At 45.7% G+C, this 26,520-nt stretch overlaps 1 protein-coding gene across 1 annotated transcript in view; it reads right to left on the reverse strand.

Moving 5' to 3' along the window:
• Positions 1 to 26,520, reverse strand: part of NCAN (neurocan) — a 1,349,040-nt gene that overhangs the window by 993,982 nt on the left and 328,538 nt on the right. The window contains exon 2 of the mRNA XM_069649118.1: positions 4,660 to 4,739. Coding sequence (XP_069505219.1) covers positions 4,660 to 4,717 — 58 coding nt within the window. The 5' untranslated portion in view covers positions 4,718 to 4,739. The remainder of the gene's footprint in view (positions 1 to 4,659; positions 4,740 to 26,520) is intronic.

Consider the following 26,520-nt stretch of genomic DNA (forward strand, 5'->3'; position numbering starts at 1 on the left):
TCGACATTATCTCGAGTCATTCATGCCATCTGCTCATTTGTTCATTCTTGGGCACCCTCCCATTTTGGTGTGCGCATATCTGTAGGATTATATCACGACAGGTGTACACATACAAGTATATAGAATAATATATACGCACTATTCCCTACAACAGCCCACCCCCGGCCCAAGCTGCCGTGGTACAGTGGTGAGTGTTTATCTACAGTACAGCATCCATGAGCTCGCCAAACTTAACGGCACAGGTCTGAGACCTCCCTTTCCTGATGTTAGCCCGTTCTAAATCACTGATCCTAGTCAACGGGTCCAGCCATTTCTGTTTAGCGAGAGCTACCTCTGCTTTCCAGCAGATCAAAATGGTCTTTCTAGCCAGGAACGGAATGATTTGGACAACCTGGCGTCGTGTAGCACGAGGCCCCAAAAAGGTTGTATGATGGGGCCTGACCATAGAACCTGCCGGATAGTGCCCACCCTCCTCCCGCAGATCCTCCAACAGAGGGGGAGCGATTGAGAGCCATGGCCCGAAGATTAGCAGGTGTGTAAGACGCGCCTGGATGAGTTTACTCTGCATTGCTCTGTGTTGCAGGCTGCAGGACATGTGTCTAACGGTGTCAAAAGCCTCGTACATATCATCTGGGCCGAGTGGAGTGCCTATGTCCTCTGACTAGCTCTCTGATAATGCAATGTCTCTACTTAGGTTCTGTGTTATGCAGGAGTCGTAGAAAGTCAGCAGCTTGGGGAACTCGGATGTATCGCTTCGCAAGCTTCTGGCTCCCTAGCTCTGCTTGCTGGCGTGGTAAGTTTTGTTATAGTTGACTGTTTGGAGAGGTATGATATGGCATTTGTAACGCGCCTATACACAAGTGTTTCAAGGCGCAAGGTATACTAACCAGTCTGAGACCCCTAGGCCCAATATGACTTTAGCGGATTGGAATGTCCCCACAGCGAGAGTCTTGTCGGCTGTGTAGTTGTGTGGTGGTTTCGAGGGATAGTATAGCTCTGAGGCTGTTCCATGGTGGAATTTCGCGGGGCTCTGGGCCTGTGTTTTGGCATGCATGTTGTTCCACTGCGCCAGGGTCGGGCCCACAATAGGGTGGCGCTTGATCTTACTTGGGAGCTGACCAGGTGGGAAGGCTGGTATTTCTCATGGCGTAAATAGGCTTATTACCCACCTAGTGGTTCATGTGACATTCAGCCAGCGTTTGACGCAAGTGACTTGCGCTGCCAGATATTAGATATTCCAAGATGGGGGGTCTAATCCCCCCATGGGCTTTTGAGGCTTGGAGGATATTTTTATTCAAAAGTGCCTTCTTACCTCACGAAAGAAATTTCTCTACCGCTTTATCTGGTGCTGTATATAGATGCCGCGCAGCAGGTGCGGGGTTCATGGTGGCCAAATAAATGAGTTTGGGCATTCAATACATCTTTACGGCATGTATCCTGTCTGTAAGCGAGAGTGGGATTGCGTGCCAGTTTCCCCCAGTGTACATTATACATTGTAATGCTGCAGGATGCTTTCTCCCAAAATATCTATTTTGTGATTTGCATATGTCGGTAGAGGGAAGCATGCATCTTTTGAACCACCATGCTATATGTTGGGTGGAGGGGACCATGGACAGGCCCCAGATGCCCAACCACCTCCTGGGTCCTTAGAGGTGGTACTCCGCTCCCATAGCACTAGGCATTGAGCTGCACATGATGTAATGGGCTCCTGAGCACAAGGCAGAAAAAGAACAAGGGCGGCAGCCTTCTTTTTTGTTGAAGGGGGGCCTGGTTCTGGAAGGCAAAAGTGGGTATCAAGGACAGAAAAAAAAATGAATTAAGAAAAAACAAATATAGACACCAGGCTACCCCTCATTAGGCGTAATGGCGGGGGGACCTAATCAAGAGCTAGTCATTGATTAGACTAGCTATAGCAGATCACACTTGAATGTGTACATATAAAACAAAGTTTAATTGAAACATGTTAAAAAACATACATAACAAGGTTATACATTGTTAACCAGGAAGAAGACAAAATTACATGTGTCTTGACAAGATAGAATTCAATATGAGAAGATTAATTGGTGTATAGTAGCAAATACTAAACACATTATGACTGTCTGTATATTTTTTTATATTTTTTCTGTCATGTTTTATTTTTTTAATTGTCTTTTATTTTTTCTGTCCTTGATACCTCCTGAGCACTAGGACAGCACGGGCCCCACTCTAATAGGAATGCTGAAGTGGAGATGTTATGCCAGCTTCAGGAGCAGTCCTGTTCCTGCTGCAGCAGCCAGCTTGCCCTGCACCTGGGACCCTGCAGCTCCTCACTGCAGGCTGAAGAGTTTCCAGATGCCATGTCATTCTGATGTAGGGAGAGACTGTGCACCAACGCTGAGCCCCACGGTGACTCTTAGCTGCTAGGTACCCCTATCCCAGCTGCTGATGGAGGATACCAGGCCCCCTTTATATTAGGCCAATATTCCAGGAGAAGTTCAAGATGTGCGAGATAGAGATCCTGGTTGTGAGCCAGCATTCTCCAAAACTGGGATATGCTGCCACTCCCATTGACAGGCGCAGTGTATCACCAGGAAGTGATCCGCACTACCCGGACACCCCAAGAACCTCAGAGACGCCTCTCCCGAGAGAGGAAGGGATGCAGTTCTCTAATTCAGGATGCTACTAGACATTCAGAAGAGCCGGCGGCATCATTTGTTTCTTCAAGATCTTGCCCGTCCCCCCTTTAAGCCTCAATAAATCAAAGGTGACCTCAGGGCCTGAATGACCCCCGCCATTTTCCTGAGCCCACCAACCCCACTAGAAGTATTCTAAAGTAGAAATCTCATCTTTCTTTCATTTTGTTCTAACTTAGACAATTTCAGATAGTCTATGGGGGGTCCTATGTATCCCCCCAAAAGTGAAACACTGAGCCCGCCATATCGCCTGCCTCGTGGCCTTCCATTCCAATGATGTCCAGGTCCATAGTCCCATCTTCAGACTGGTTCATGTTTTCTTTACTTTTGGGCCAATGTATGTCTCTGAACGTTTTGGGATGACTGCTACTGCAATGTTTTCCAATGGCCCATGCTAGCCTATGACCACATATCTTTTCATACTCTGGTCCATAAACTTCTGTCACCCCCATCAACCAGTTTCTTCACAAATTAAATTAATACGATTGGTGTTGCCCATAAAGCTGTCCATCAACCGAGGACCCTCAGTCCTGCGGAAATACATATGGGACTATATGCATAAAATACGTTGACCTACTGGCCACTGCCAAATTCTAAAAGCAATGCCTGAGTGGTCAACGACTTGTGATCCATGCCCCCATACTCTGGAATGCCTTCTATTCTCAACTCCAACACTAAGCGAACTCAACCTCTTCTAATTAGCCCCAAGACTCACGTGTTCACCCTGGCATTTTAATCATCCACCTCTATTCATATGGCTATGCCCACCTTTACTCCTACCCACTCCCTTCCTGCCCCACCCCACCCACTCGGCTCCCTGTGTAATGAAGTGATCAGCAGATGGCATGCTGCAACAATACCTAAATAAATAAATAATACAGATCTGCTCTTGATTTCTGTTTGTTAGTGACTGGCAGCTAAATGCTCGTAGAGGTTTCAGACGTCATTGAGCACTAAGTGAAACATGACTAAAGTTTGTAAAACTTGTATAGCTTTTCAAACTGTGTAAACTTTAATTACTTTGGCGATGGAGGACCTCTTGGCTTGGGGTACCCTCTATCTATGTCGAACTCAACGGAAGCTTCTTTTATATGGTTGCAATCTTTAGACAATGTTTATTTCTGCTTTTGTGCATTTTGGTGGCCACTGATTTTGTTGTGCCTGCAGTGTGCACTTTGATGGGTTTCTGAGAAGCTTCCTGTCCCTCAGCTCTAACACATATAGAGAGTAAGGTCTTGGCTGCAGAGTTACAATACCCTAAGAAGAGCGCTCTGGAGTAGAAGGACTTCTGTACATCTAGGAACATATAGACCGAGGAAGCACAGGTCCAATCGACCCCAGATCAGACACATCCCTTTCAGAGGCACCAGGTTACCCTATAGGATGGTTCAAAATGAACAGATTTCCCTTTTTTATCCTGAATTACATAGGAAATCATTGTAAGCTCCGCCCACTGCAGCGCTTAGGGAAATATGTGACACTTAAGCGTGGTTTGGTTCCAGGCTATTCAGAGGTAACCCCTCTGTCCTCGTTCGCTACTTGCGCAGTGAACTCTTGGTTGCCTAGCGCTAGCCCCTCAACCGCATCTGGCGGGAGCCGGTCGTGAGGCTGCCAACGCTGCGGGTAAACGAGTGATGCCCAGCCTAATGCTTCGCAGCAAGTCTGATGCGCTTAACGTTCCTCAGTGACTTGCCATTAGGCTTCCTTAAGTCTTAATGATCCCTTGGGGTGCCAGGGAGGAAGAGTCAGAGAGATGCCAGGAAGAGGAGAGCATCTGTTTGCGGCTCCTGCCAGTAGCGCGCAGTGCTGGGCGGCCTTCGGTGAGGGCCAGTAATTGAAGAAACTTAATCATGCTGATTAAAGTTTTATAGGCCGCTCTGGTTGCTTCCCGTGGACTCAAAATGATAATCTTACACCAGCAATTTCCTTCATGACTTTGAGAGGCTTTTTTTTATTTCTAGAATAAAGGAAAGCAACAAAGACTTACCTAACACCACGGCGGAGAAGATCACCGGTCCAACCAGGAGCTGCCAGGGGGCACACATTCTCACATGTATCGTTCTTAACCTGCAACAACAAGAATTTCTATTTAAAAACATAATCCTCCTTAACTTTCATGAGCAGAGATAGGCTGGCGTACACCGAAGCTTAGTACCTACTTGCAGGCGTGTGCCTATGATTAGCGAGCATTATGGACATGTTGAGTAGAGCCGCCTATTGGAGGCCAGTGCATCGACAAGGCATCAATGCACATTACAGTATAACAATACGAAACCCAGAAGACGGCAGTTACAGGAAATGAAATGACAGATTGCTAAAGACTAAGGAATACATTAAAAAAATGAATACAGAAAATCATAACAAAAACAAGTTTAGCGAAAAAAGAAAAAGTGCGGGTACACAGAGAGCAGACTTAACATTTCTTCAAGTAGAGGTATATACATTGTGTGCATTTATATTGCCATTTTCTAATATTGCTGCAAAACTATGTAATGTAATGTAATGGGTTATTTATAACGTGCTTAATACCCAGAGGTTTCTAAGCGCAGACCTGGGGATCGAGCTTGTGTTGCTCCAAGACAAGCGCGTTACCCCGACATACCCAAAGTGGTTACAAAAAAAGAGCACATATACATTAATCTCTATTAAGGACACAAATAAGGTCAAATATGCCACAATAGCAACCAGCATCTTTACTGCACTTTTTCCAACACCATACTTTTTTACCACTGTTTTTTTAACCAATGTATGTTGTCGTAAAATGCAAGGGAGTGTTTGGTTAATGCAATATTGGGTGGGTGAGAGGGTGAAGGGGTGGGCAAAGGGATGTGGGTCTCCCCTTGCATTGTGCAGCAAAACATGCTTACTAAATCAGTGGAGTGATAAATATTGAGTGTTAAAACACACAGGCATGCCATAAGCAGAACGAATGCAAGGGAAGCAGTCAATAAGAGACGAAAGACACACGTGAAAGGAAAGGTTCTTGGCAGTTAATGTTGACATGAAGATGGGCGCAAGTAGGAACCACACACGCAACGTCAGGGATTGAAAAATGTGCTTTCAGGCCAGAAAAGATGACTTCTCAGGGTGGTAGCAGGCAGGGCACTGTAGACCCTGCAGAATGCATATTGAAGCAAATACCTGCAAAAGGTAATTGGCACCCTTGCATGTATATCTTTTAGGCATATGCTTGGACACACTTATGAGCACAGTAAATCAGTGTTCCACTTCAAACTAGCAGGCCACATGGGAACACATTTTTGACAATTTGAAGAATAGAATAAAGCAGTGTTCCACTTCAAACCAACAGGCCGCAATGGGATGAACATGTAATGAGCACACACTACCACTAGTAAGTATAGTTATTTTTCAAGCAATAGAGGCAATGTTTAGTCTGAAATCTAAAGTATTAATATATACAATAGGAACAGTTAAAATGGACGCAAATACTTTCATGTTGTTCTAGGCTATACAATTTCATTTTCCAATCTAACCCTCCTGATGAACCAGCCTCAAATATAAGGCGGAGAAACACGTGTTTAGGGACTAACGAATCATAGAGAGACTCATGAATTATATTGCAAAATATTATTGAAGAAAAGATGTAATTGATCCATATACGTATATTAAAAATATCTGATCAAGGTACACAAATCGGGTTCTTTCCTTCTTTATTCACGTTAGCAGGCAGGGAACCTGTGTAAGTGGCAACCACGAACAGAACCTCCGGGATTGGAATATTTGCTTGAAGGACAGTTAATAAGCAAGACTTCTGAGGCCAGTAGCAGGTAGGGAACCATTGCAGGTAATAACCACATGCAGAGCGTCAGGGGAACAAGTAGGGAACCTGTCTAAGTACGAACCACAAACAGAGCATCAGGGATTGAAAAATGTGCTTTAAGGCCAGAAAAGAAGCAAGAGGTGTGAGGGCAGTAGCAGGTAGGGAACCTGTGTAAGTACGAACCACATACAGAACGTCCGGGATTGAAAGATTTGCTTGAAGGACAGTTAATAAGCAAGACTTCTGAGGCCAGTAGCAGGTAGGGAACCATTGTAGGTAATAACCACATGCAGAGCGTCAGGGGAACAAGTAGGGAACCTGTCTAAGTACCAACCACAAACAGAGCATCAGGGATTGAAAAATGTGCTTTAAGGCCAGAAAAGAAGCAAGAGGTGTGAGGGCAGTAGCAGGTAGGGAACCTGTGTAAGTACGAACCACATACAGAACGTCCGGGATTGAAAGATTTGCTTTAAGGCCCCCTTAGAAGCAAGATTTATGAGGGCGGTAGCAGGTAGGGAACCGGTGTAAGTACGAACCACATACACAGCGTCAGGGAAACAGGTAGGGAACCTGTGTAAGTACGAACCACATACAGAGCATCAGGGATTAAAACATTTGCTTTAAGACCAGTTAAGAAGCAAGAAATGTGAGGCAGGTAACCAAAAAATAACAGGTAGGGACCCTGTTGGTAAATTTGGGCTCCTTGGCACAGATATGGTTCAGGATTCTATTCCTAAAAGGAAATGGACGTTGAAATGACTCACATTTCCCCGGGCCTCTAGCAACTAGCCCTATGGCGATGCATAGGGACGGAAAGGGCTCTCAACTTGAGACAGAACCTGGCGTGAGCGGGCTTTTATATGCTAGGAGTAGGAACTGATGGCTTTTGGAACCATAACTCCCGCTTTTGTTTTCTGTTTGCCTTAATGTATCAATTGATAGCAGTATTTTGTGTTTTTTTTTTAATATATATTCTAAATACTCCTCTGACATGTGTGCTTGTTTGTACGTACCGTTTGGGTGTTAGTTATTAGTTGGTGTGAAATGTGGTATGAAGATATTTGATGTTTTTTGGGATAGTTCTTGGTGTATGTTTTAAAGATCTACATATGTGCTGATCTTACTTTTTAGTTTATCTGTGGGGGTGGGTTAATGTCCCAACAATGCCCAAGTCATGTTGTTAGGCACTCTCAACATTTGTACACTTTAACTTTTTTTGGTAGTAAAGAAAAGAGAATCTGAATATGGCAATTGTTTTTTTTAAGAGAGTATTGTATAGCTTGTACATGGGTTGTGTTGACAGATGTGTATTGTGTGTACATATTTCTTTTCCCTGTATGTTTTTAATGTTGTTTTCCCCTCCAACGCTACTGGGCAGATTTGGCGACTCTACTGCATGTTGGGTGCAGTGGATTCTTGGGCATTTCCCAAAATATTTTTTAGATCGCTACCTATTTCTCATTTCAATGTGTTTCTTCGAACACTGCTGCACATGCTCTGTGAACCTACAGGTTGTTGGGTGCGGTTGATGATCGCAGAATATTTGTCCTCTTGTGTTAGGCTTTCAATGTTGTTCATCACTCCGACCCTACTCCATAGTTGGTGCAGGCAACCACCTGTGCGTTTTGCAAAATAATATTTGTCACCACCATACCCATGGCACTGATGGAGAATTACTTCCATTTTGATGGATATTTCTACAGGCAGATCCAGGGAGGAACAGCAATGGGGGAAACCCTGGCCCCTAGTGTAGCCAATTTACATGGAGGCTTTCAAAACCACGAAAATAATGAATCCACATAACCCCTTTTTCAGGTATACTAAAACCTGGAGGCGTTATATTGACAACATTTTTGTTGTCTGGAAGGGATCTGTTGAAGAACTGCAGAACTTCTGTCTATGGATTGGATCAACACATAAGACATGTCTTTGGAGTTTACTTCCAACCACAGCAGCAAAGCGCTGGACTTCTTAGATATCACGATCACAGTCTCCCCGATCAATAAAAGGCTATATATAAAGCCTTTTAACAAACCAACAGATAAGAACTCATCTTTTCACTACACATGTTTCCACCCAAGACAACCTCCCATTTGGCCAATTCCTCCGACTTAAAAGAAATTTCACCAACAGTATGGACTTCAAAACCGAGGCCAGGAAAATGAAAGACCGACTTATAGACCGAGGTTATCCTCCCAAAGTCACCACAATTCACTGAAAAGAGCTGAAAATAAATAACCATAGAGATGCCCTCCTCGAGTACAAGGACCAGATGGTGGCCAAAGACAAATCAGACAGAATAGTGTTTGTGAACACACAGTCATATGTCTAACGACATTGACAAAATTATTGGTAAGAACTAGAACATCCTGGAAAAAAGCTCCCAGCCAATACCAAAACCTATTATAGCATTCAAAAGAAGTCGTGACATCAAAGACTATATTACGCGGAATGACGTAAGCCAGAGAGCGTGGGGCCGGACAGTAATCTAGAAAGAATATCCTGAAGTTAAGAGCATAGAATGTCAGGGTACTGTTCCCTTTCCATATAACCATAGAAAGTAGGTGATTCAAATTCAGACTCAACTCTAAGTGATTGCAAATTTGTGGCGAGTTGGCTGACTTCTATGGAGAAATATGATCTTATTTTTGACTGATTTAACGTGGTGGAGGCGGATCGAGTGGGGTGTCTAGCGCTTATACAGTGGTGTTGCAGCGTGACAGACAATTGTAGATAATCTCTGAGGTTACCACTGAATCAACAGTAGTAGAAACAGGACTGGTACTACTTCTGAGAACATAGGAAGGCTAACGGAAGAGGACTCAATCAGGAGCAAGCTTACTGGACAGTTAAGCTCATAAGCCAAGACACCTGTGGCTCTTACTTACAACATCCTGGGAAGACGTGGGTTGCTTTTCTTCCGCGCAAAGCTCTGCGCACAACCGCATTTACGGTAAGCGTTCGTGGAATAGATGGTTAATACCAATGCTCTACTCGTTGGTCTAAACCGGTGCTCACACCAGTTTATATCGGTGTGAGTAAAGATCCTGCTCCTCACAGATGTATCAAGGACTATATTGTTGTTTTTGGGGGTGCTGGCTTTAGTTGCTAGTTATAGATCAACAGCAAATAAAACCTTGGCCTTTGTTTTCCATTCGTAGCCAAGGGTAATTCAGATCCCGGGTCGCTTATCGGGAGACACGAAGGGCGGTCCCAGTGACATTTAAACTGTTTACAGAGGGAACGATGCTGAGTGGTTCTAAATCCATCGATGCAGATTCAGATTGTTTGGTAACCAGTATGAGCTTGGTTGATGGTGGGCAATACAGATAATTATAGCTAATTGGGGAGACTTAAAGATAACTGCGTGAATTGCGGTGCCACCTTGCTTTTAAGCGTAGTTACTAGTCCGCATTGAGAGAGCCTCCCTTTAACATGGGACGCATGTGTGTTTTTTGGCTTTCCCTCAGACGGCCTGTTAATACCATACCGGCCAGTAGAGAGATAAAGTACTGGCGAAAAATCATAATGAATGATTCTTTAGCTTGGGTATCTCACCAGCTAAACTACGATGCACTAGACAATGTCCCAGCTGCCACCACACATCCGAACACAGTATTCGGTAAGAAGCGGTGGAGGACAGAGTCAGCAGAACTCAATAGAAGAACAAAGCTTTATGGGTGGGTTCATCTGATACATGTTAGCTCGAGCTGATGTTCTGTGTTTTTTGTGTTGGGCCCCTTTTAGCATGAGCCTCCTTGACTGAAAGATACAGAAGGGTTCTCCACAACCAACGGTCCTCTGCCAGTAGATGGAGATCTAGCGAAGAATGAAAGAACATACCCTAGAAGGATGGTAAGTGGCTCTGGTTTGTTTTGGAAACCTTTGAGGACAGAGCTCTCTGGCCACATGATTTCCAGAAAGAAGAGGACCTGGGTCAGAGGTAGACTATGATGCACATCGATTAACACTGCTTGAACAAGCATATAGATGCTGTCAATGCAATAAATGTCACAGGGCATTTTTAAGCCATGATTTAACATGAAAATCTAAGGCAGGTCGATTGGGGTTGTGCTCAATTGGGGAGTAGGGCTCAACAGTCTGTTTTAAGGGCCTTGTAGTGCTATTAAATAGCATACAGTATTCCCGTTGTGACGAGAGATACTAACTAGAAGAGACTGAGGCCCTCATTCCGAGTAGGGTGGTAAGGGATACCGGGCACCGGTAAGGAGACCAGTGCCGGTAATCCCTTACCGCTCTACTACGAGGTCCCTTAGCGGGTCCCTTCCTTAATGCCTGGTCTGACCAGGTGTTAAGGACGGGACCCCTTAAGGGACCTGGGCGCAAATAACGGGCTTGGCATATGATGGCCCGTTATTTGCGCCCTCCCCATTCCCAATGAGCCCTATGGGTGCTGAAATGGGAATAGGGAATGGTTTGGTAAATGGGGACTTACCAGTCCCTCCAAGGTCGGAATGGACCGGTAAGTCCCCATTGAACCAAACCGGAGTCGGTACCAGTATGGGAGGCAGTCATGGCGCAAATAGCGCCATGACTACCACCATACTCGGAATGAGGGCCAGAGTCTCTTTGACATATGAATCTTAATTCTCAATGTCTGTTTTTGTTATAGAGGAAGATATGTATATCTGTAGATGGCACGTCAGAAGACTGAATCTTTAAGACGTATAATTAAACCAGGCGATTTATGAACTACAACTGAATAGTGTCATTTGGGTTGTTTGTGTCACAGCAGGACAGAGGTTTCTGACACAATAAGAAACCCCTGTTGAATTTCCATAGATTCATGTACACAAGAGTATCACGAAAGAAACATGTTGGGTGATTTTAGATGTTTTTTATGCAAATGTTATGAAATGCGTGTGATGAGTATGGTATGAATGGCGTGAAAGGTCAATAGTGTTTTAGAGTGAAGGTAATTTCATGTGAGTTTACACAGCACTAGTCACTTTAATAGTTAGGAGTCGCAAAACAAGTTTGGTTTGCTTCTTTTCCATGTGTCTGTTTTCTGTGTCCCGTGTACTGTGACTACACAAATTGAATTGATGTACCGTCATGTATTTTGCGATAAAAAAAAAAAAATGTTTTATCCATGTTGTAATGATATTAAAATATGTAAGTTTTTGAAAATGACATTTTTGGCTAGACTGATCAATTGTCCAGATAGGGCAGTAGCGGTGAGTATCTATCCCTTATAACAAAAACATTGGCCACAAGCGCATGTTGTTTGCTAACTGAAGGTTAGTCACCTATTTGAGGGATCGCTTGCTGGCTCTCACTCCCTCTTGCCTCTTATAGGTTTATGTTTGGTTTATCACTCCGACCCTACTCCATACTTGGTGCAGGCAACCACCTTGTGCGTTTTGCGAAATAATGTTCATTTTGAAACCTGTTTTGCTTTTGCTTTGTCACTGTAGCCCCACTACGCGTGTGTGACGGCTCGGCTCTGTGTTGCTTGAGGGGGGTGAGCGTTTGCGTTCCGTGGAATATTTTTCATTTCCCAGTGCATTATTCCTTTAGTTTTGTCTCCCCCACCCTACTCTACATGATTGACTTGGTGGGGGGTTGTCAGGGAGTGGTGGGGGGAGAGGGCGCTCATGCTTTTGCGCATTTTGAACTATATCTTCCATTTTGTTTTCTTCCACCATGCCTACTGCACTTGTATGGAGATTTCTATAGTACCCCCTGTTTGGCTGATCTGATTTATGCAATTTCTCCCTGCGCACAACTTCAGAGTAAGGGCTACGGGTGTGCCAACAAAGTCTAAAATCCAATAGTCAGCCTCTGTGTTAACCTCGAAGCAAACAACGTGATTTATTTTGGTAATGATTTTGAGCATCGAAATATAGATAACGCTTTGTCATATGTGTGTTTGTTACGTTTTGAGCAGATCAGGTAAATGCCAAATTTGATTAACTTTCATGGAAGCATAATGTTTTTTTTTTCACTTTCCTATGTAAGGTGTGATGTTACATTAATTATACTGCCAGGACAGAAACATTATAATATGTAAAGTATATATAAACACAGATTATAGGGGGATGTAGGGTGGCCGAAAGAAACACATATGCATACTGCTGCCAACGAAGTACCAGCCACATCCGGTGCAGTCATTTTCCTTAATCCTTGGCACAACACTCTAGCAGCCTAAGAGTTAAATAAACACACTCAGGAGTCAATCACTGATTCCTGTTTAAGAGTGGTTCACACAAACTCTCCTCCTCCCCCCTTCTGCCTTCTCCCTCCCCACCCCCCGCGTAGTAGCCTGAAACCAGTTTTCACAGGCATGCGTTACATACAAAGCATAGACAACCTGATTCTAACCTGCACAAAGTATACCTAAGGCTGTGTGGTGCAGTGCCACGGAGTAAAAGAAATCTGAAACTGAGGCTTCTCTTCCATAGTGGGTTTGGTAGAGAACCACAGTAACGCGTGTGTTCGGTCCCTGATGATGTAATAACTCTATTTGGTTAAAGTTATTAATGCGAATAATGAGAAGTCTTTGTCATTTGTTCCCCCCCTCCTATAAGCGGAGAAGTGATTTATTGCCACACTTGAAGCCGTCACGTGTTTCGACCCAACAGGGGTCTTTTTCAAGGTGTGTGTGAATGAGTGGTGCATGGCTGATAGTTGATGCAGGGCCCACATATAGATGCAGGGAAATGCTTTTTTTAATTCTGCATTTTGGTTGGGTATTTTGGTGTTAAACCATCTAGAGGAGCCTTCCGTCCACTCAGACTCTGTAAAAGCTGACTTATCCTGTGGAGATATTCAGCAATGATACAAGCAAGTCACGAAGTGGATAGAAGTAAATCGTTAATTTCAGGTCTCATGATGGGGTTCGTCAATCTCCTAAAACACCAAGGGGAAATAACTGGACAAAACGTGTCGGGATAAGGAGAACAGAAAGCGAGGTGGTGGAGGGATGCATCTCAACCTCGAAGGCTCCCAACACATTAAATACAATCCCTTCTTCTGCTTATCTTATCAACTGCTGGTCCCTCCAGAGAGCCCCATCACTATCCAAAAGAAAGTCCAAATGTGATACCGGAGACAAATGTGCAAACCTACTCTTAATCAGTCCTATTAGTCTCGCCTAACCCTACGTTAATCAACAAAAGATCCCAAATGTTCTGGCTAACACAAATCCACAACTGTGCAACCCCATGCTACATGCAGAATACAATTCTTCAGGAATGATGCAAGGCCCCAGAGCCTCTCAAGCAGTACTTCCTCCAGGAACTTCTTTCTCCCAATGTGCCTAATGAACCAAGACTCACAATAGCTACTTCCACTAGGGTCCCATTGCTCAGCTCTGAACTGTCAGAGTCTTTCCTTTAAAACCTTCATCAGGATATCCACTTTCTCCCACGTTGAGTGTGGAGCACCATGGTCTTCCCACTCCTTCTGGTCCACAAACTTCCAAGTCTTCCTTTTGTCAGGCAGCGGCCTCTCTTCCAGGCAGACAGTGATGGTAGATACGTCTCCCTCTACGGTTCCAAGACTACAAATGACTGCCTGCAGCCTCTACTAATCCCAGGAGGCTGTGGCCTGTCTTTTATGTCTAATTTTGATTGGTCCAGAACAGTATCTCAAGCGCTTCAGAGCGCTCAGAAAGAAAAGTGGGCAGATGTTTGAAGCGTTCACACACTTCTCGCTGAAATATCTAAGTGGGTGGGTGACTGATAACAAAGTTGACACATTTAAAGGGATGTACAATTTTATTGCGTGTGAGCATGTATTGAAACATTGTGAGGTGGACCTACACCAGCATCTTGTGGACAAGACTAATACAGACCCTAGGGAGCTTGCAAAGGCTGCCGACAGGTTTGTGAGTACTGGAGTCCAGACAAAAGGTCAGGCGAGCGTACCCAAACTGGAAGAGAAATCGGCAGACAAAAAGTAAGCAAGGAAGGGAAAGACAAAGGTCAAATCCAATCCTATTCGAGGTCAAGTCCCCAAAAGAACAAATGGAAATGCCAAAACTCTAGCTCAGCTGTGCACACCGAATAGAAGAGCGCAGGTACCCCTAACACTGCAACACCTGCGTTCTCGCCACCCAAAGGTTGTTTCATTTGTAAGGAGCTGGGCCAGAGGAAAGGAGATCCTGCTTGCAAGGGCTTACCCAAGCAAGTCACAGTGAATGTTGTACTCGTGGAAGAGGCCATCATTAGTATGGGCGTCTTAGAAGAGGACTTCCCACTAGGCCAGGGAGTGGCCAAATGTGGATTGGTTACGCTGAGCAAGAAAGGTACTAGGTCTCCATAAGAGAGCCCAGTTCCCAATAATAATCAATCCTATCTAGAGCATGTGTCAATGGACACAAAACTCCTGCGTCCTGAACACCGCGGCTAGCATCACTACTGTCACCCAGCAGTGGGTAATGCCAGGCCAGTATATTGATGGGCCTGATTTGTGCATCAGTGGGTTTGACAGAAAGAGTAAGTGCCCCTTGGCGATAGTAGAGTTCAGCTGGAGAGGTTAAATGACCCAGCAACGTGTAGCAGTGAAAGACTCCATTCCTGTCCCATGTCTGTTGGGTAATGATCTTCCTGAAATAGTCACAGTGGCAACCCGATCGATGGCCAATGAGAGCGCCAGATTAAACAATCTGAGAGCCTTAGAACCTGGATTGCTTTCAGATGACTTGTTGGAAGGACCGGCATGGCTGGTCGTCCCTAGTCCAGTTCCTCAGTGTAGTGAGTCACCTACTGCTGCGGAAGTGTGGCTACCAGCCACTGAGGACCCTACTTTGGTAGCTGATGGGGACTCAGTGACTTCCGAGTTGCCTGGCGTAACGCAGGAAGCTGAGGTGGAGGACCAGGTGGAGGCAGATCTGAAGGGCCTGCCCAAGCTGGATGCGTTATCATCAGCTGGGGGCCCAGGTCAGACTGACTTCTTCACAGCCCAGAAAGAGTGTCCCACTCTGGTGGGTTTACAGAAGCAGGCAGAGGAGCAGCCTAAGGGTGAGGCCCCCAGACTGTTCAAAGTGTACTGGGAGAATGGACTCCTGTACAGTGAGCCAAAAGATTCCGAGGGCAAGGGCACTAGAAGGTTGGTGATTCCCCAATGCCACAGAAAGTTCCTTTTGGATTTGGCTCACCAAATTGCTTTAGCGGGTCACTTTTGGGTGACTAAAATATCAGACCGGTTGTCTTCGCACTTTTACTGGCTGCAGTTTGGCATAAAGGTTAAGGAATGTGTCCGGTCCTGCCCGACTTGTCAAGCTTCTGGCAAGTCAGGTGGTACCACAAAGACCCCCTTAATTCCAGAACCCGTGGTTTGGCTGTCTTTCGAGAGACTAGGCACGGACATTGTGGGTCCTTTGGATCCTCAAACCAACTCAGAGAACAGATACATGACGCCACAAGAGACTAGGCATGGATATTGTGGGTCCTTTGGATCCTCAAACCAGCTCAGAGAACATACCTTGCCACAAGATAGCCTCTGGCTGTCCCTCTGAGAAGTAACGAAAGCCCCCGTGGTTATGAAATCTCTGATTGGGACATTCCCCCGTGTTGGATTTCCCAAGGAAGTCATTTCTGACAGGGGATCAAACTTCATATCAGCGTATATGAAGGCCATGTGGGAAGAGTGTGGAGTCACCTTAAGGTTCTCTACATCCTTCCATCCACAAACACATGGGCTTCATCTAGTCCCTAAAAAGCATGATAGGTGGCTTGGAAGAGCACCAGAGGAGAACATTGGATATTCTCCTGCCATGCCTTCTGTTCGCTTACAGGGAGGTGCCACAGAATGGAGTAGGGTTTAGCCCCTTTGAGGTTCTGTTTGGACACCATGTACAAGGTCAGCTCAGTCTAGTGAAAGAAGGATGGGAAAGCAAACCCTCCTCCCCTACAAGAGATGTGGTGTTCTATGTACTCGGGCCTTCATCTAGAATGGCAAAGTACATGGAGCAGTCGACAAAAAACCTAAAAGGTCAGTCAGGAGCTGATGAAGCACTGGCAGAACCAGAAGGCCACAGTGAGGGTCTATTCTCCAGGCCAGTGGGTGTGGACTATGGAGCCTGTCAAACCCAGTGCTCATCAGGACAAGTTAACTGGGCCTTAGTGTGTGCTGGAAAAGTTCACTGAGTTGGATTTTCTCATTGAAAAGAACTAAACGGACTGCAGGGTCTTTGACGTCAACTGGCTAAAACACCATTACAGCTGTTCTGACTTGGTCATGGCATTTGTGACTGACAGAGAGACCGAGGAGATGACTGATCCCCTCCCAGACCTGTTGCACACTGAAGCCACAGATGGGTCAGTTGAAGGTGTCAACCTTGCAACAGTCCTGTCAGAACAGCAACTTATAGACTGTTGCTGATTACTGGGACAGTTTGCTGGTCTGTTTTCTCGGACTCCTGGTCACGCAGATTGGTGCATCCATAATGTGGACACTGGAGACAGTAAGCAGGTGAAGAGTAGGATTCACCGGATGTTTGATAAGGTCAGGGACACCGTCAAGGAGGATGTTTCCAAGATGCTGTCCCTTGGAGTTATAGAGTCATCCCACAGCCCCTGGGCTAGCCCAGTGGTACTGGTCCCTAAAAGGGCCAGTGGTGGGAAGCCTGAAGTTCGATTTTGTGTTGACTACAGGGTGGGTCAATTCTGCCACGAAGACAGATGCTCAACCCATTTATAGGGCAGAGGAGCTCATTGACATGCTTGGCGCTGCCAAGTAAATGAGTACCTTTGAGTTCATGGCAGGTGATTGGCAGGTCGGCTTCACAGATGGAGTGAGAGAGAGGTCAGCATTCTTCACCCTGTTAGGACATTATCAGTTCAATGTAATGACCTTTTGATTGAAGAATGCACCTGCCACTTTTCAGCGGATGGTTAACCAGGTTTTGTCAGGTCTGGAAAACTTCAGTGTCACCTATTTAGACGGCATTGCTGTCTTCAGTAACACCTGGGAGGATCACTTATCCCACCTGAAACAAGTGCTTCAGGTGCTGCAGAATGCAGGTCTGACTATCTAGTCCACGAGGTGGAGATGAGAAGCAACCTCTTGAAGCAAAGGTACAGGCTGTGAAGGATCGGGGCATCCTCACCACATAGACACAGGTGAGAGCCTTTCTAGGTCTCACAATGTTCTACTGGTCATTCATGAAAGGTAATGGGACCATTGCTATGCTCCTTAATGGTGTAACCTCCAAGAAGATACCAATTAAGGTAACTTGGTCCCCAGCCTGTCAAACCCCCTTTCAGGATTTAAAGCATGGATTGTGCAGGGCCCCAGTTCTGAAAGTGCCATACTATGGTCAGGAGTTTATTACCCAGACAGATGACTGTGATTTTGGGGTTGCTGCAGTGGTAGCACAGCTGAACTCTGAAGGAGTAGAGCAACCTGTCACCTACATTAGCAGGCCGTTGACAAAAAGGTGTAGAGGAGCAGCCACATGCCTCTGCAGGACGTCCCATCCCCCCTACTACCTGTGCTGGAGGCCTGAAATTGTGCCATGTTTGACACCAGCAGTTCTGACCATTCTGTTGCAAATATTCGAGAAAAGGAATCCACTTAGACAATCCTACCAAATGTATTCCCAAAGGGAAGACAAGCTAATGCAGGAGCTCCATTAAGGAATATAAAAATGAACCAAAGAGAAGCTGGTGATGTCACAAGAAACGAGTGTGATGCACTGAAAAGACTTGCTGAAGAAGAGAATGTATGGACCTTATAGAAACTGAAGAAAAAGTCAAGAATCAAGTAAACTTTCATATGTGGTAAGACGATTGCATGTGTGAGAAACACTACAGAAAATGCAAGCCCTTCAATAACTGTACAGACGCTGTAACGCAAGTAGATCAAGAAATCTTAGAAGCTGGCTAAGAGTAGTGAATAGACTGCAGGTGAAGCCACCACTGTATAGAAACTGGACATCAGTGTCATAACTTTAGCAAGCTCGAACCCCTGGAGAGAAAAGCCAAGAGCTGTGTCGCAGCAGATAATTAGCTTAGATCGTGGAAGAGTCTGGAAGGGCTGTCTCGTCTGGTGTCAAGGCTGAATCAGCCAAGACTGGTTTTCTATTCTTGAAGGCAGTTGACGTGAGATGCTGAATCATCCCTTGTTAAGGTGTGAAGGAAGAACACCATGAATGTCAAGTTTTATTCATTTAAGACAATTAAATGCTGAAAAAAGGACCAAATAGTGGTCTCCTGTCAAGTGAGCCAAGGATGAAAATAGAGATGTGCGAGAAATTTGAAAATAATGAGAGCGCATGTTCACACTTCCTTAAATTCCAAGAGACAAGTATATGCTGCAAGGCCAAGTTCAAAGACAATCTTCATGGCAGAAGGCATGGGTGTTGAGAGATGTTGGGCTAATTGGGTGGGGAGGTAAAGTCATGTCCACCTCCTGGCACCTCTGTATGAGCCTGCATGCTGCTAAGTGAACCGAATGTTCCAGACAGGCACGTTGCCAGTTCTCAGAGAAGGTTGCCACTTTCAGAGTGTTGGTGCAGGATTGAATAAAAAGTATGCATGCATGCAGACATGTAGCTCTCTTGAATAATTCAACGTCATTTAAAAAAGAAAAAATCCAAAGTGGCCTCCACAAGTCTTCATTGGTCTCCCGAATGAACTCACACGAGGCGATCATTTCTTGGCAAGCCGCAAGCACCACTTAGTGGGGCTGCTGCTGCTTCAAAGCCATCTACGAGCCTGCGTGGCGCTTCACAAAGCTGAAGAGTCTGAACCCCCCTGCTTCCAGGGGATACCCAGCCAGCGTATGGCATACAGAGCTGCCAATATGGGGATCCTTATACCGTGCACCACCGGGACTCAAGTTGAGAGTCACGCGGGTGGATGACGTCCACCCACTTAATTTTAGAGGGCAGACATCATCCTCCGATTTATTTTAGAGGCCATTAGTAAAACATTATTTTTTCTTCTTTTTTGTTTTAAGCAGACCTTGGAACTGGAGCCGCAGTTGCCTGGTTCACAAGCCAGGCACCTCACTGCACCATATAACCTGATGGAAAATAACAAACAAATGTGAAATGCCTCATTTCGGACCACATGTTCCAGGGAAAACATTGATATTGATGCTTGGCGTTTAAAACATGCGCACCTTTTAACGTTTTCAAAACACTATTAGAAGAAAATATCCTCTTCTTAGTTTTTTCTGTATGTTGATTTTATGATAGGCAAATGGCATTGGTTCTGTGCAATTTGTATGGTTATGCAAAGTCAATTGAATGAAATTTGCATATTTCATCTTGATATGCACATTTCTGGTAAAGTCACATCCCAGTGCATGCGCATGCGCATGACAATGACTCTGCACACTTTTTTCTTTTTTGGCACTTGACCACTGCCCTGCACTACCTCCAAACTTTGCTCATGTACCATGGAAAGGGACCCTTTGGTCACTTTTCTGAAAACACCAGAATAAAGGTTTTCTCATGGTTTGTGCAACGTCTTTACGTATTCACAGGTGCTTCTATGAATATAAAACTGCATCTGTAATCTTAGAAAATCTACAAATCATCCAAAATAATGGCATTAGAGCGGTTCTAAACATCCCCAGGAACCTCCACATTTCTGACTCTAGACGGAGTCTTCTCTGGCTCTCAGTCTCCCAAAGAGTCTCTCTTAAAGCACTTACGCTCACACACAAAAGCCTCGCAAACCAAGCCCCTATTTACCTCACCAGCAGATTTACACTACATACCACTGCGAGAACACTCAGAAGTGCCCAAAGCAACTGCCTCACTATCCCGCGCTTCAATCTCCAGATATCTGGCGGACGCCGCTTCCCAGTCCTAGCAGCGAAGCTATGGAATTCGTTACCTAATCCTCTTAGAGCGGAATCCTCCTTCCCGGCCTTCAAGCGCAAAGCCAAAGCTTGGTTGTCTGCACAAGACTTGCCGTGACTCCGCTCCTATGGACCCAAAGTTATAACAACAGTGTTAACGGCTTATTGTTATAACCTGTTCTTGTACATTTGTATATTTCCTGTATAACTTGTATAATCTGTACATCCTGCTCAAATGCTCTGTCTGTTCTTGCCTGAAACTAAGTGATGCGCCCGGATGCCCTCGGGCCTGGTGCACTATATAAATAAAATAAATACAAATACAAATTAGAATCTGCAAACCTGTGTTCCTGGCTTCCAATAAATTCAGCTATGCTCATCAGACCCTGATTGGCCACCATACCCCCGTAGGCACAATAGGCTAATGGTCCAATTCATGGGATTGTTTGCACTGTTCAAAGTGACTTTGTATTGCCGACACAAGCCCTGATTCATAGAACTGTGCAAAGTGTATTTTTGCAGTGCAAACTCATTGCAAAGTCAGTGCATAGTCATTTTTGCAGTACATAATTGCATGGACTTTGCACTACAAAAATACACTTTTCCCAGTTGCATGAATCAGGGTTTGTGTTGGCAGTGCAAATTCCATTATTCGCGCCCTAGATGTCTATTCAGCTAATGTTTCATCAAATCAACTATTACTTGCCATACCATTTGCATCCCAGACATAAAGCCAGTCAGATATACAGGTACTGATTGTTTTCCATCACAGTACCCTCAAAAGAGTCGTACTTCCTGAATCGCAGGAGTCAGGTCGTCAATATCATGGGAGCCATTCCCGAATAGCTTTCTCCCCTGGTGAGTACCCTCAAAGCATGCCCGTGGAGAATTCATGCCCGTTCTGCGGGTTATTCACGGCCAGAAGTGAATCCGCCCATGCGCACAGATGCAAGTCACCTGCATGACGTGGGCCACAGGTGGAAGCACGCCCATGATTCACAGACGGATGGCCTTTCGACTGCGGCATCCCTGTGCTCAGTCCTCAGCACCCAGTTGACCATGTTGGGAAACAGGCCCTGGGCATTGGTCAAGGATACCAGTGTTGGTTTTAGATCTATGGCAGAATTTGCCTACAAAAAATAGAAATGCTCATGCTTGGCATGAGCATTTCTCTTCATGCTTTACACTTCCCCCTCACAAGTGGAGGTGTAAATGTAAAAATAGCACTTTCAATGATGGGACTTTTAAGGATTGTCACTGCAAACACGCTTTCTGAAACCCATATGTGGCTAGTCAGCCTATGCCCACTTTGATTTCAGCAATGCACCCAGTGCTTGGGTGTGACCTCTGTGGCCCTTGCCAATACAGCCAGTACTTCCCTCTGAATGCAGACCTGTTTTGAGAATCCGGGTAAAACGAAGGGGCAATCTGTGATTTGCACCTTGGCCCCCATGGGCCCTTTTCATTTTGCACCTATACTGCTTTGTATCTTTTATATATAGCAGACTTTCAAATCTAGGTCTCACCTTGTCAAGACATGGGTCTTTTTATTAAAAAAAATAATAATAATTTGAAATTGCTGTCTTAGCTTCATAAACACAATAAATGATAATTGCTTCAGTGGTTCCCATCTCATGTAGTCCTAGGGGACACCATCGGATGGACACTTACTGTTACTCCGCCGCCAGTAATATCTTGATAATACCGGGTTATTGGGTGGCCCAGTTTGCCGATAAGCCGCCGTATCAGCAATCTCATAACGAGGCCCAAAGTGCTGAAGTGCCATTGCTCTAAATGCCTTCTTTATTTTGGTTTATTTCTGAAAAATGTACCTGAAAGTACAGAATTACATTCAAAGCACATGCCTTATTGCTTGATGTGATCAAATAAGAAAGCGGGAAGGGTAGGGAGATATGAAAAGGGCGTCCCAAGCCCCTGGTATCATTACTGATCCAGGTTTCGGCTTTTACAGCGAGAGCCCTTCATCAGGCCCAAGCTCCAATCGAACACAATAAGGAAAGCACAATACAATATAGAAAAGTCGTGCATCCGACATTTGTTGCAGCTCACAGCACCACATGTGATAACTTGAATATGTTTATTTTATTTTGTTGTTTCATAACACTATTAGGTCGTTTGCCCATGATTTAAATTATTCGTGGACAAAAAGACAGAATTCTGAAGCCTGGGTGGCCCCACTGCACACAAGTGTGCACAGGGGCTGAAAGGCACGGCACGGAAGATGCAGACATGGAGAGCAGGTAAGTGTAAGAGTGTGTGTGTCCATGTGTAGTTGAGTGTGTGAGTCTGTGTGTGGGTCGAGGGTATGTTTGTGGAGGGGAAAGGAGAAGTCAGGACAGCAAAGGGGAGTTCAGGCAGTGAAAGGCCTTGATTAAAAGGAAATACAGCCAGTGTAGGAGAACAACGGTGGCGGTGGGGGCTGGGCCGGGGAATCACAGGGGGGGTGGAGGGCAACACCCCACCCAAATCGTCATAATCCCACCCTTTAAAGGGTGCACAAAATCAGCTGAAAAAGAGCAGCAGAGTTTTTTGGGTGTGGCCCTCAACAGCAGTGGCATCGCTGGGGGGAACTGGATGGCCCGGAACTCCCTCTGAAATCCTGGGCCCCCTCTTGTCCCCCCCCTACCTAAGGCGAGCAGTGACTGTGTTCTCTGTTCCTGGTGTTATTTGTGGCACTCACTAAGGCAAATGTCTGCATACCACACAGCAAATACTCTCCTTTTGTCTCAAAGCGAGCAGTGATCTTGGTATGCATTCTGGCGGTATGAACATGAGCACGAGCCACGTGTCAGGTGTTCCTGCCCGGCTTCTGCACAGCGACCTCATTAGTGTCCAGAGCAGCTTGCAGCCCCTCTCATCAGAATGTAAGGCACGAAACTACTAATGATGGGCCAGTAGTCACTGAATGGTTTCCTGCCTGCATTCTGATTGGAGGGGAGGTGCAGTGAGGTATGGGTAGTTGGTGTGCGCACAAGCCTCTCTGCAGGAGTGCTTGTGACGTCACACATTACCTTTCATAGGCAGCCCCCCACTTTGGTCTGTGGCCCCCTCTGTGCCCATCCTAAATTTGATTCCTGGTGACGCCACTGCTCCATAGGCAGGATTATGAGGTCGAACCTGTTGAAACCTATCGCAGACAGAAACATTCCGCTCGTTTTACTACAAGTGCCATCCAGCTCAGTCTGCACCAAACGGCATGGAACTATTTATAGAACATTAATTGTATGCACTTTGCAAAAAAAGTAAGCCCGTCTTTTTAGTTTTCAAACCTTGTCATCGATATGCCTGCGCTCAAGTCCTCGCTTATAAATTAGAGAGCAGTTTTGCTTTTTAATTGGGTGATGGCGTAGCTATTCTAAGCAAGTTGCATTTTGACAGCATATGTAATGTGGGATATATTTTCACAGTTATTCCGCGCCCATTCAAACAACGCAGCTCTTTGACTTCTTAGCATAAGTAATGTCATATATAGTCTGCATTCTTACTCTAATGGGATATGTCATGTGCCAAGCTGTGCTAATTTCCCCCGAGCACAAGGAGTGCAAATATTGCCTTCAATGAATTACCCTTGTTATTCAATGTTAAAAATAAATATATAAATCTGTCAATGAAAAAGATCATGATATTTCCTAAAGCAAAGCTTGACAAAGTTGTATGTAAGAGGTGTTTACCCTTGGCCGGTAAAGTCATCTGTAATTCAGAGTTAAGACCCGATCTGGCGGGCCGGATTGGATGTTAATGGCCCATTGGCCAAGTTAAAAGCCCGAGCGAAATGAGGGTGTTTAAGGAAGTTCCCCTGGCTGAAAACACCCAAACCGGCACGCCAGAGAAGGTCTTAACACAATTAGCAACCCAGGTTGCAAATCCGTTAAGCCGGTGTGCTACGAGCATTGTATTTTCATGCAATGAACGGGATGCCTCGCTGTGTCCTGTTCAATGAATGAAAATACTTCAGTAAGATGGCCACCAAGGATATGGAAGGCGGGGCTCCATATGGAGCCCATCTTCCATTTCCATGGTGGCCACAAGCAATCAGGTGGCAAATGGGTGGGTGGGAGAAAAAAGGGAAGGCACAGAGGGGGGACGATGGGGGGGGTGGGGGAAACAGCCACCAGGCAGCTTGGAATGCAGACTTATATCGGGAGATTGAGCCCATGTTCCTTGCCTCCTGACTGGCAGCCTCCCCATGCTGGATGCTAGTAGATATTAGCAGCCGGGGTGGGTGGAGCAGACAATCGTATTTTTTCAACCAGGGCTAAATCACACAACTCAAACCAAGGTTCGCTGCAAGCTGCACGATACTCACACCAGCCCCCCATCTTCCCTCCGATCCCTGCCTCCCTTGCTCCCACTCCCCTGTTGTTTCCATTCCCATGGCATCCATTTTGACTAAGTATTTGTTTCAATCCACGGGTCACGGCGAGTGTGCAATTTATTGATTCGACCAAATACATTGCTTTGAGCAACCTAGTCTATGATCCTGGGGTGCTAATAGCAGTAATCACCCTCCCCCACCAGGTACTTTGCGAGCCGGTAACGGCGCCAGGACTATAACATTGGGCCCTGGATTTTGCCGGCCCTTGAAGCCTGAACGTGGGGTGGGGTAATTATTGAGATGGAAATGATACTTGCAATATTTTACTACCACGAAACCACACAACGAATTTCATAGAAGTTGCCTGCCTCATCGTTAAGACTAACATTCTCTGCCAGATTGCTTCCATTTTGGTCCAATAGCAAAAGCTCCAACTCGACAACGAAATCTAGTTCAAAATATCTGGCCTTTGTCACAGAGCAAATCGCTGTCACTGACTTAATTCTATAGCCACTTGACTCGCACTCAGTACACTCCGGGGGTTTCAAGGCACTAGCGAGAGAGCAGTTAGTTACGAAGTGGAGTGCCTGGAAGAGGAGGACAATACAATAACTCAGCTGAAGGCAGTGAGTGATGCCAGGGGATGAAAGCGACTGGAACATAGGAACATAGATCCATATGAAAAACATGTGGTGGGGGTTGTGAGGCTGTGGAGGGCCACCCCTGCAGGCTAGAGTCACTTGGAGAAGGTCCATATAGTTTTGCGCTGCTGCACCCCATGTCTTGAAACAAGTTACCAATGCTGATCAGGATGTCCCCTTCGCCCTGAACTTCAGGAAGGACATGTAGACTATTTAACGAAGATTCGCCAATGCTGACCTGCCCACTTCCGGATCTCGTCCCTATGTATAGCGCTCCGTTGCTTCCCAGCAAGCTTTGCAGTTTAAAGGTCCCATGCAAACCTGGTCAGGGTCTGTGCTAGAGCAACTCTGTGAAAGCAGATCCCTGGGAAGGGGCAGGAGTGGCGGCAACGAGGGGTGCCACCAGCATTCCGATGGCAGAGGGAACAGAGGAGCACATGTTGGGAAGTGGAAGAGGCCCACTCGGGCAAACCTAAATAGGATCCCCGGCATCTCCGTAACCTCGGTAGACATCCTGTGTGGGAGTGCATGTGAGAGAGGGAGACTGAGCGGGATGCAGCCCATCATCCCACAGATGGTGGTCTCAGGTTGTCCATTGGAGGGCCTTTGGACCATGAAAGATAGGGTGCGGGATATTACCAGTGGCAGGATGGGCATGAAGAAAGATGTGGCATTAGACCTCAAACAAGCATGGAAGATTAGCCCAACTGTCACTGGACCATATAACTTGCTTACAGGGTTGAAAGTTAATCCACTGTGGAATGTGATCCCGGTCCAATCCCTACAACCTAGTTTTACTTGCCCAGGGCAGTTGTCAAAGGCACCTCCCCCATTCATGATGGCCCTCCCGCCCAATAGGAATCTTTGATGGATCCTAAATCCTCATATCGCCATCACCCAGGAACTGAGGGCTCTCCATCAATCAGGGCATTTCCAGGAATGGGGCCTATGAGAGAACCAGAACCACCAGATCCAGAGACACAGCTCCATGCTGCCCCCAGCACCGGTTCAGAATCATTTACCTGCAGTGCTGCGGGAAGGCAACAAAGTTTGACACAGCCTGGTAGCCTCATCAGTATGCTTCCACCTGGTGCTCTCACAGCTGTGTGTGTATCCACCATCTTCACCTGTCACCTCCCCTTCCTGCAAGTGCAAGAAAGCTTCATACATGCCTGCATAAAATTCCATAGAAGCGAGGAACGGTGGACAACAATGAGTAGAGAAACCAAACTTTCATGGCTCAGAAAAGGAATAATGCCCAAGTCTTTTCCCTAAAATGCCCCACCCACTTCCATTTCTTCAAGGTCC

Source organism: Ambystoma mexicanum, chromosome 1p (genome assembly GCF_040938575.1).
Source record: "Ambystoma mexicanum isolate Mex_15411 chromosome 1p, UKY_AmexF1_1, whole genome shotgun sequence".
Lineage (NCBI taxonomy): Eukaryota > Metazoa > Chordata > Amphibia > Caudata > Ambystomatidae > Ambystoma > Ambystoma mexicanum.